The sequence below is a fragment of the Octodon degus genome, unplaced genomic scaffold, assembly GCF_000260255.1.
Source record: "Octodon degus isolate 3935 unplaced genomic scaffold, OctDeg1.0 scaffold00005, whole genome shotgun sequence".
Lineage (NCBI taxonomy): Eukaryota > Metazoa > Chordata > Mammalia > Rodentia > Octodontidae > Octodon > Octodon degus.
In genome coordinates, this window is record NW_004524581.1 from 11,343,617 (window position 1) to 11,354,865 (window position 11,249).

At 56.0% G+C, this 11,249-nt stretch overlaps 1 protein-coding gene across 2 annotated transcripts in view; it reads left to right on the top strand.

Moving 5' to 3' along the window:
* The window catches only part of Chst3 (carbohydrate sulfotransferase 3), a 36,735-nt gene extending 25,876 nt beyond the window's left edge, over nt 1–10,859 (top strand). For both annotated transcript variants that reach the window (XM_004623984.2, XM_023718547.1), the window contains exons 2-3: nt 5,563–5,801; nt 6,748–10,859. In XM_004623984.2, coding sequence (XP_004624041.1) covers nt 5,662–5,801; nt 6,748–8,038 — 1,431 coding nt within the window. In that variant the 5' untranslated portion in view covers nt 5,563–5,661 and the 3' untranslated portion in view covers nt 8,039–10,859. The remainder of the gene's footprint in view (nt 1–5,562; nt 5,802–6,747) is intronic.
* Nucleotides 10,860–11,249: the final 390 nt, after the last annotated feature.

Here is an 11,249-nt window from a genome sequence, read left to right on the forward strand (position 1 = left end):
AAGAAAAAAAAAAAGAAAAAGAAAGAAAAGAAAAAAGAGAAACCTTTAATGTAACTTTTGGAGTTCGTGGACACAGGGTGTTTTTAAGCCGCTTAGGAAGGAGTGAGCCAGCTAGAAGAAAGGTGGCTCCTGGATGGGCGGCTCAGTAGCTCAGGGCTGAGCTACATCATTTTCAAAGCAGCAGCCTCCTGTCTCTTCCCTGTCTCCCTCCTGTCCTGCCTGACTCCTACAGCCTGCAAGGCCAGGGGTGGAGCCCACCCGAGCCAGGGCTGGCCCTCAGCACCCCATGATTCTGGCGCATGGTCCCATGGGGCACCAACAGCCACTGACAGAGGTGACAGGCATCCACACTTGGCTGCTGCTACTGTCCCAGCATGGCTGAGGCTGGGTAGAAGAAAGGGAGTGGTGGGTTCATTTGAACTCAGGGCCTTTGCACTGAGCTACATCTCTGGCCTTTTTAGTTTTGGGGGATATATATATATATATATATATATATATATATATATATATATTTGTCCAGGTTGAGCTTGACAAAACTTGGGGTCCTCTTGTCTCAGCCTTCCAGAGTGCCAGGATGACAGATGTGCACCAGCCTCAGCTGAGATGGGTTTATTCGTTTTTTTGGGGGGGTTCATTCTTGGTAGAGGAAGCAGGCGCCCCAATGTTTGGCTCTGAGGGTACTGTGGCAGCAGCCAGGCCTCCTTTCTTCCCATCCTTGTTCCTGTATTCCTTCCCTTCTTTCCCTCTGGGAGATTATTCTTCTGTCTGAACTAAGCTTGCCATGGGGGCGTGGCCCTCCTCTGCCATCTCTGGATGTCCCCACTTTCTCTCCTGGACAGGCTGCCAGCTGTGCACCCACTCCCTACCCTGCCCTGCCAGGAACTTGGGGTGTCCCTTCCTGCCTCCCACCTCCCCCTTGGGAACCCAGTCGGAGCTCACAGAGCCCCTTCCTAGGTACTGGGCACTGGGGGATGGTGGCTGCCTGGCCCCAGGCCCTCTTCCTGACAGCTGCTCCTGGCCTGGGCCCCTTTCTGAGCAGCACTCCTCCTCTGCCTGCCCTGAACAGTTCTGAGCTGGGCCTGCTGAGTCCCGTCGCCTCTGCGTTCTTGGCCGCAGCAAGCGAGCAAGGGGAGTGGAGTTTTGCAGCCTGATGCAAGATCTGGCAAGGCTGGGCCTCTTATCAGGGCTGCCTCCCAGCCCCCTCCCTGGCTGCACTGTTCACCCACCTTCCCTAGGGGCGGCAGGGCCTGGCAGCCATCCATGTGGGGCCATGCAAGGGGAAAGCTTGCTCTCCTGCTGACCAAGAAGGCCCCTTGCCAAGTCCTGAAGCAGGCCGAGCAGAAGGACCCCTAGGGGAGAGCTGGAGGGAAGCGGGTACTCACTGTCAGCTCCCAGGCCCAAGCCCTCTTCCTTCCTCCTCCTTCCAGCTGTGAGGCGCTGGAACTGAACACCTGGGAGCTGATAGAGGGAGTGGAAATTCCTGCCTGTGGTGCACACACAGCGAGCGCTGCAGGTGCCCATCGCGGTGCCCCTGGCACAGGTTCCTGGCACACACTGTTGTGTGCACACAGAACGCAAGCTCCCAGTGTGTGCGTGTGGGCCACACATCAGCAGGAAGGCCTCAGTTTCATTTTGTTTCTATTTTTTTTCTTGGTGGGGGAGGGGATTTTTTTTTTTTTTTTTTTTTTTAATGAGTTTTTTTTTTTTTTTTTTTTTTTTTTTTTTTTTTTTTTAAGGACAGAGTCTCCTTGTGTAGCTCAGACTGGCCTTCAGCTCACTGTCTACCCAAGACTGGCCCTGCTTCAGCCTCCCAAGCGCTGGCATTTTAGACAGCACACCACACTCTCCTCATACTTTGCACCAACCTAGGGTGATTAAGCATCTTGCATTGGGCTAAATGCTTTGGGAAAGGTATTCATTCATTCATTCATTCATTCATTCAACAAGTAATTATGGAGGATCTGTTCTAGGTGGGGCACAGTTCCTGGCTCTGGGAACACAAAGGTGGAGTGGACATTCCGCGGATGAAAGAGGCCCTGTCCATCCTGGGAGGAAGTGAGGCAGGAAGCAGAGGGCAGTGGGGTGGGGACAGCATCAGTGTGAAGCTGGCGGTTGGGAAAGACTCAGAGCAGGGGGCGGGGATGTTGGAGCTGAGTCCTAAATGTTAGGAGACCTTGGAGTGGCTGGAAGAGCCTCAGAGCAGAGGGCCCAGCCGGGTCTGAGGAGCCACCTGCAGCCCCAGGCTGAAGACAGCACCGCTACCACAGCTCCGTGCTCCAGGCAGAGTTCAGAACGTGGGTGGGCGGGAGCTCCGGGAAAGACGAAAATGCTGCGAAAGATTGCGGAAGGTGCGTGGGGTGGCGTGGGCGGTGCTGCGTCTCCTAGGCAGAGGGCTCTGTGGAGATGTTGAGCCCGCGTGAGGTTCCAGAGAAGTGGAGGAGCCACAGCCACCTGGACCTGCGACCATCGTTGCAGGCAGGCAGACGCCAGACGGAGAAGCTGGGGTGGAGGGACACAGAGGAGGACGGTTCACCCGGAGCTAACACAAAGGAGGGCTCCAGCCTCTGCAGGGCCGGCAGAGAACTCAGCGGTGTGGGAGAACTCAACGCATGGGCTCCTCTGTCCCCTTCTGCTGTTCACTCCAAGCAGGAGAGCTGGGCCGGCAGCTGCCACCAGCCTGGCACCCTTGAGTGTGACCTCCCCTGGCACCCAGGCTGGGGGATGCCACCTTCCCTAAGCTGTTGCTCAGCGGCAGTGGGAAGAGGCAGAGACTGCAGGCGAGCTGGGCGGGGCCACCTTTGCGCTTAGCCAGGAGAGATGTGGACTCTCAGACCCCCTGTGTCGCAGATGCCCCAGCCGTTCCTCATGCAGGTTCCAGGGAGAAGGTTCTGGCAGAGCCTCAGTCAAGTGACCCGGCCTGAGCCCTGTCCCCTTCCTCATGACCCCGTGGGCTCCTGGCACCCGAGTCCTTCCATTTCCTGACTCTGGGGACCCACCAAGGCCCTCCTGGAATCTGCAGACCCCCTCTCCTGCCCCTTGGGCTCCGAAGCAAAACGGGCAGCCTGCCAGGGCCAGAGTGGAGCCTCCAGCTCACCTTACTTCATGCCAGCCATGTTCCAGCCTCGATGCTTCCTTTTAGGGCAATGCAGGGAAGGATCTCAGGAACGCTGGTTTGTGCTGGGGTGAGGAGGCTGGGGCGGCACCACAGAAATAGTCTGGGCAAGGGAAGGGGAGGAAAACTGTCATCAAGGCCACCCTTGATGTGCCTCAATCTCAAAGTTGTTAGACCCAGGAGGGAGGAAGCAGCTAGGCTCCCTCTCTGGCCCCACCCTGCCTTCTCTTTCTTAACAAACACTTGTCCTGCACCACACATATTCCTTATGTGGCAGAGAATGCCCTTTTCATGCTACAGGGAACAAGCTGAAGCCCAGAGAGGTTAAGTCATTGACATAGGATTGCCCAGCATGGTGGGGACTCAAGAAGGACTAGAATCATGGACTTCTGACACCAAAGCCTTCGGTTTCCCCGACAACACGAGGCACTGGCAACTCTCACCCAAGACCGGGAGAGCAGACAGGGTCTTACACCTCCCACACTGGAGAATGACACAGGTGGCCTCATTCTGCACCTGAGGGCGCACGGGAACAGGGCCCATTGGGCCATTCTGCACACTCATGCCCGAGCAGGGCAGGTGCCACTGTTGGTCTGGGAACAGGAACTGGACAAACTCCTAGCTGGAGAGCCCCTCCCTATGTGTTATAAGGGGCCTGCGCACCAAGAGACCTGATGATTGCTGCTGGAGGAACCCTGGGTGGGTGCCTTAACTGCTTTCTACCTCAGTCTCCTCATCTGAGAAATGGACCTATTGCTACCCCCAGGGCTTCAGCGAGGGGCTTCAGCGTGTGGCACCGCTCAGGAAATGCCAGCAGCCTGTCTCAGTGCGGGAGGCCATCGTGTCCAGGGTGTGTGTCCAGAGAGAGTGCAGCCGTGTCTACTTGTTCTATTCTCTGCTACATCGCAGGGCCTGGGACAGAGGCTGCCCCATCAGTGTTCAGAAAATACTTGTGTGGCGTGAATACCAGAGAAGACCCAGGAGACAGGAAGAGGGCTGTTCCATTGTCCCCATGCCAGCCTGTGGCCCCTGCCTTTTCTGCCCCTCCCTAGCCCTCCACACTCCAGAAGCACCTCCAGCTCTCTATCTCACCACTGCCTTTCCCCACAGGGCACATTTTCTGGCTGTCCCCAAGGTGTGACAAAGCTACAGCATGTCTGCCATCTGCTCTTATTTATTTTTTTTCTTTCTTTTTCTGTCTTTTTGAGACAAGGTCTTGCTATGCAGTTCAGGCTGGTCTTGAACTTACTTTGTAGCCCAAGCTGGCCTCAAACTCTTGCTGATCCTGGTGCCTCAGCCTCCCAAGTGCTGGGCTTAGAGGCCTTCTTCACCACCACACCTAGCCCCACAGCTCATCTGCATTTTCTCCTCCTTTTCTTTTTGTCAAATGGGTTCACTTACCTCAGAAGATCTCAGCCCAGGTTACTCTGGCCACAGTGTCCTGAGACATTCTGATTGTCACAGTTGTGTGGGGCTGTGCTGCCAGTGAGAGGACCTCTCAGAGGCCCAGGACACCTGGCACGGCCCACGGGCTTTTTTATTTTTTATTTTTTTGTGGAACCAGGGATTGAACTCAGGCCCTTGCGCTTGCCAGAGAAGCGCTTATTCCACTGAGCCATCTCCCCGGCCCGACCCACGGGCTTTGCAGCCAGAAGGGTCCCAGTGTAGTGTGAGCAACCTTTCCCCCGTCTCCTTCATCAGTGCCCCGAATCTGCACCGCACTTTTCAGAAACTGTTTTGTGGATTCTCCACGTGGACATTTATAGCTCCACCTCCTCTTTTGTGGCCACCTGATGACCCATTGCACAATGCCCACCATCTCTTGTGTAGTTGGTTTTAGTCTCTGCTGCTATAAGCGTCTCTGGTATAGGGGGCATTCTCTGTCTGAGCCATGTGTCATGTAAGGACGAGGGGGACATCTTCTGAGAAATGCATTGCCAGGCCATCTTGTCCTGATCTGAGCATCCTGGGATACCTGCAAACCCAGCCCTGGTGGATGGGCCACCCTCCCGCCTAGGCCTCTTGTTCTCACTTCAGGTGCTGGGGACAGACCCAAGGCCTCCTACCTGCTAGGCAAGCCCTCGACCACTGAGCTACAGCTCCCTGTTCTTGGCCTCTTGATGCAAAGTCAGTGATTTGCTCCTGCTCAGATAGACTTGCTTTGGTATTCCCATAAAAAAAGTCAGTTACCTGGCTCCTGCCTGTCATCCCAGCACTTGAGAGGTGAGGCAGGAGGATCAACACAAGTTTGAGGCAGCCTGAGCTACATACCAAGACTCTGTCTCACCTCCCCCAAAAATAGATACCTCAGGTCCCCTGGGGCATGGTCTGCCCTGAGAGTGGGACTGAATCCTGGTACTACAGAGGGTGGGACCCTAACGTCCTGGCGTACGGGTGCCCTGTCTGCCTATTCTACAGACCTGGTGTTCTGACTGTTAGTCTCTCCACAGAACAAGGGTGACCCCATCCGAAGAGGACGGGCCAGGGCCCAAGAGACACTCCCATGCTGAGCGCCCACCATAGCGGGGAAGCCCTACAGCACCGGCCCCATGGAGAAAGGACTCGCTGTGGCCCAGGACTGCCGGGACTTTGTGCACAGCCTGAGGATAAGGAGCAGATACGCCCTTTTCCTGGCCTTTGTGGTGGTAGTTTTCGTCTTCATTGAAAAGGAGAATAAAATCTTATCAAGGTGAGGGGCTCAGAACAAATCTCCCTCAGCAAAGTGGTGTTGCTGCGAACAGAGGAGACTTCAGGGCTCCCTGTGGGCTGCAGGGGTGCCCCTCTTGTGTTCCCAGCAGGGAGCGGCCTACACTCCTCTTGACTGACTGCCCCTAAGGGAGGCTTGGGCTCTGGACTCAGGCAGCCAGGGACAAGGACGGCCGCGCCCCAGACTGGGAGCTCAGGAGAGCAAGGTACTTTGCTTCTCTGAATGGCTCGTCTTCTGCAGCCGTGGCTCACGATGGGCTCTGCCTTACTGGAAAGGCTAACCGAGAAAGGAGAGGGGTTAGCCCGGTGTCCAGCAGGTGGTGATACCTAGCATTTGCTGGCTGCACCTACATGTTAGTAATCGACCTCATGGCCTGGTGGGATGGGTCTGATTAGCACCACACCCCATACACGGATCTTGGTGTTACGGACAAGGGGGAACATGAGTGAGTGGAGAGTCTGGTGGGTAAGTTATGCACTGCTTCACTCCAGCGCAATGTCCCGCAATAGGCTACTCTGCAGACTGCCCCATCCTCCACTGGGTTGGCAGGATACTACAGTGGACCTGCCCAGCTTTCTTAGGCTATTCTCGCAGAGACAAACCCTGCAGATAGACAGGTTAAGGGTTGGGCTGAGTGGCAGACAGTACCAGTGCCCACCTGGTCAGCATGGAGCAGCCCCGTCTTACCGCATACGCCCGCACCTCTATACCCAGGTCCTCTCTCCTACCTCCTCTGGCCAACCTGAGGCTCGGGTGTAACTATCTCTCATGTTTCCCAAGACTCCAAGTTAGTGACCTAGACTCTACTCTTTGCCCCCAACTCTGCTTCTGGGGAAACCCAGCCTGGACAGGCAGTGGGTGAGCAACCTGGAAGGCCGCTTGGGCCCCACGTCAGATGCTGACCCCCATCTCCTTTTGTCCTCAACAGGGTCTCACACAGGCTGAAGCAGAACTCCCAGTCCCTGGCCGATGCCAACGGCACTGACCCAGCCCTCATCCTGGCTGAGAATGCATCCCTCTTGTCCCTGAGCGAGCTCAATGCCCCCTTCTCCCAGCTGCAGAGCCGCCTGCACAACCTCAGCCTACAGCTGGGGGTAGAGGCCGAGGGCAAGGGGCAGGAGCCCGAGGAGGCAGCCACGAAGCCCCCCCAGCCGGCCTTGGCCCCACACCGGCAGCGACGCCACGTGCTGCTCATGGCCACCACCCGCACAGGCTCCTCCTTCGTGGGCGAGTTCTTCAACCAGCAGGGGAACATCTTCTACCTCTTCGAGCCACTATGGCACATCGAGCGCACAGTGTCCTTTGAGCAGCGTGGCGCTAGCGCAGCAGGCTCAGCCCTTGTGTACCGGGACGTGCTGCAACAGCTGTTCCTGTGTGACCTGTACGTGCTTGAGCCCTTCATCAGCCCGGTGCCTGAGGCCCACCTGACCCAGTTCATGTTCCGCCGGGGCTCCAGCCGCTCGCTGTGCGAGGACCCGGTGTGCACGCCCTTTGTCAAGAAGGTCTTTGAGAAGTACCACTGCAAGGACCGCCGGTGCGGGCCCCTCAACGTGACGCTGGCGGCTGAGGCCTGTCGGCGCAAGGAACACATGGCCCTCAAAGCCGTGCGCATCCGCCAGCTGGAATTCCTGCAGCCACTGGCCGAGGACCCCCGGCTGGACCTGCGTGTCATCCAATTGGTGCGCGACCCCCGCGCTGTGCTGGCCTCGCGCATGGTGGCCTTTGCTGGCAAGTATGAGACTTGGAAGAAGTGGCTGGCCGAAGGGCAGGACCAGCTGCAGGAGGAGGAGGTGCAGCGTCTGCGGGGCAACTGCGAGAGCATCCGGTTGTCGGCTGAGCTGGGCCTGCGCCAGCCTGCCTGGCTGCGCGGCCGTTACATGCTGGTGCGCTACGAGGACGTGGCGCGCAGGCCGCTGCAGAAAGCGCGTGAGATGTACCGCTTCGCCGGCATCCCCCTGACTCCACAGGTGGAGGACTGGATCCAGAAGAACACACAGGCGGCCCTGGACGGCAACGGCATTTACTCCACACAGAAGAACTCCTCGGAGCAGTTCGAGAAGTGGCGCTTCAGCATTCCCTTCAAGCTGGCCCAGGTGGTGCAGGCCGCCTGTGCGCCCACCATGCGCCTCTTCGGCTACAAGCTGGCCAGGGACGCTGCCTCCCTCACCAACCGCTCCATCAGCCTGCTGGAAGAGCGGGGCACCTTCTGGGTCACGTAGGGCCCTTGGGCCCCTGCATATCCCTCCTTGTGAAAGGCCTGCTCTGCCTTCCTTGCACCCAGGCCAGCAAGAGATGCAGTCCTGGTGGAGTACAGTGGGTGGTAGCTGCCCTAGAGCAGGCAGCCAGCTCCTCCTGCAGCTGTAGGCTTCCTGCTCCCAGCTTCCATGCAGCACGGGCCCTGGGGCCCTGTCCCTTTGAGGGCCACCCAGATCTAAGAGATGTCAGTCTCCTAAGCAGGACCAGACAGGCTCTGGACCATTAACAAGCCTCATTCTTCTCTCTCTCTCTCTCTCTCTCTCTCTCTCTCTCTCTCTCTCTCTCACACACACACACACACACACACACACACACACACCCAAATGCCTGAAGGCTCTGTGGGCTGGAATCCAAATACTTAAGAATCAAGGGGCCTAGGCCTGGACCAGCCGCTCAGATCCCCTGCTATACTCAGTGTTAACCTTTTCCTTCCAGATTGTGGAGAAGCTGGGATTCTGGGTAACTGCTTGGGGACAGATAGGACAGCCCAGGTTGGAGAGGGAGACATATAAAGCTCAAATGGTGACAGTGGTTCTTTACCAACCACTACAAATTGATATGTTGTTTTAGTAAACAGGATAGCAGGGGGTCCAGGGAGATGGCTCAGTGGAATAAGCGCTTCCCTGGCAAACCTGAGTTTGATCCCAAAAAACAAAACAAAAAACCAGGATAGCAGGGCTGGTGGTCAATGAATACCAGCCAGGTATAGAGCTACAGAGCACATATACATAGATACACATACCACAGGCAGACAGAAGAATGCCACAAAAACACAAGTCCGTACACGTGTGTACACAGAAGGTCCTGTAATGCTCATGGGGTTTTTTTTGTGTCCCACATCTAAAGAGGAGTCTTTAATTACATTTTTAGAATTAACTGGAGGGGCAGGAGAAGGAAACTTGATTCCCTGGCTAATGTTGGGGCTGAATGGTGAACAGAACTGCCCAGCCCACACCTCTCGTCCACCCGGGATCCTCAGACTGCCTCTTCCACATCTCTGGGCCGGCAGGCAGGATGTTCCCGCCTCCTGTGAGAGCCTGGCTGTTTCCCTGGAGCTTGCTATATTTGAAAGCTGCCTTGGGCCTGACTGGCAGAGGTAGCTTTGTCCCTGGAGGCAAAGGACAGCTCATTGGTCAGGACTTGTCCAGCAGGCCTCATCCGGGACCAGGCTATGAGGTTCAGAGTGCTCTGGGGACATGAGTCACATCAGGATGTGCACTCCCCGCAAGCCTGCCTTCTCCCTGGAGGTAACCAAAGGTCAGCCAATTGGTCCCCATGGTTATGCCGAGACTCTGAAGGATTCTGAGAAGAGCACAGTATTGCTCAATTCTGGGTGTTTTGCTTAGGGATTTTAGGTTATTTATGGCTTGGTGTCTTCTTTTCTAGCTGTTTTCCCTTTTGTTTCTGCCAGAGTAGTCTGAGTCTGAGGGGCTGGGGGACTTGGGGGAAAGGAGGAGGGAGCTGGGCTCCCGCAGGGGCGGACAGGAAGGGAGCCTTCTTCAGCAGGATCTGAGCCCAGTGGTTCTCTCAGCTCCCACAGCCTATGCATGTGAGCCCCACATGGAACCCATCTCAGAAACCACCAGCCGTCTTGCTATGTCCTCACCTCTCGGGAGCAGATGTTGCATGTGACAGACCCTGACATGTTTCCTCATAACCAAGCAGCAACTGTCCCCAAAGTGCTGCCATGCACATGAACAAGGGACAAATGGGAGCTGGCTCCCATAGGGGACCCAAAGGGACACTGGCTCTAGAAACTTGACCATAAGGCCAAGCAGGCCAGCATGGTTCTGACAGGCCCAGGAATGCCAGTCCTTTCCCAACACCTGTCCTTTCTCTCCTCCGTCTTCTCATGGGGGAGGAAGGGCTTGGGCAGGGGATGGCCACCTCTCTGCCCACCTCTCTGTGGTGCTTTTCCTTGGGGCCCCTGGTTGGAGAGTAAACAGCTTCTTTCTCCTTGAGCCTAGTCCCAGGTTTCCCACAGCCTCTGAGGACAGCACTGAGAATGGACCCTGGGGGACTTCCCAGACACTGCAAGTGACTTTATTTATTTTGTGAAGAGACAGATGATGTCCCTCAAAGGAACACAAAGCTATACTCAAATCAAGGGAGACAAATAGTCCTAGACACCCATACTCAGGACACCCAAGGACACTCCAAGCATACGAAGGGCAAAAGCACTGTGCATACCTGCCCTGGGTGTGGCTGGAGGGGCCCCTTGGGTTCTCTCCTGTTGATCTGAATATGTGACCCAAGGACCCTTACTGCTGTCTTGTCTTTCCCAGGAGTCTGAGACAGGACTACTCAGCAGGTGGGCACAACCTGGAAATATCACCCTGGGGCCTGGCAGTGCCACAGGAATCCTTGGGGCTTGGTAGGGGGCAGTGAGGGGGCGATGAGGTTGGAGTCCTGCGTTGAGGCTTCAGCCAGGAGCTGGGAAGGAGGAGGTGGTCTGGGTGGTGTCATGGCTGGCACTGTGGCCCCCTTTCCTGCGTGGTCGCTACCTCTAATGATGGCAGGCACCAGGAGGATAGACCTGGCCAGATGAGTGGGTGGAGGGGTGAGATGGCCTAATCCAAACTCTAAAAAGCCTCTGCCAGGCCAGAGCTCATTGTTACTGACTGGAGGGCTTGTTCCTTGAGAACTGGATTTTGAAGGACAGCTGCACAAAAGCAAATGGTGAGTCCCCAGGGAAGTACCCTCCCTATCCCAGCCACAAGATGAAATAAAAGTGAACTCAAGCTGGGTGTGGCGGCACGTACCTGTGCTCCCAGCACTCAAGAGGCTGAGGCAGGAGGATCATTGAGAATTCCAGACCAGTTTGGGCTACAAAGTGAGTTCAAAGCCAGTCTGAACTACATAGCAAGACCCAGTCTCCAAAAGACACATGTATACACACAGAGAAAGTGAATTCCAGTCTCAAAGAGTTGATACCAAGGCAGAGAGAAGCCACCCCCCCAGCAACTGCCCACAGTGTCAGATTTAGTGGACACTACTCTATCTCAAAAACATGAAGCAGAATTGGTGACATAAAAGTTTCCAGACCCTCTGACCTTGTGTCCTTGAGGATTCCATAAAGGCATGCAGGGTGCAAATTCATGTGTTTCCCAGGATACAGACCTGGCGTCACCCTTGAGGTGTAGCTCATGTGGTAGCCGGGTGCCTAATGGGGAC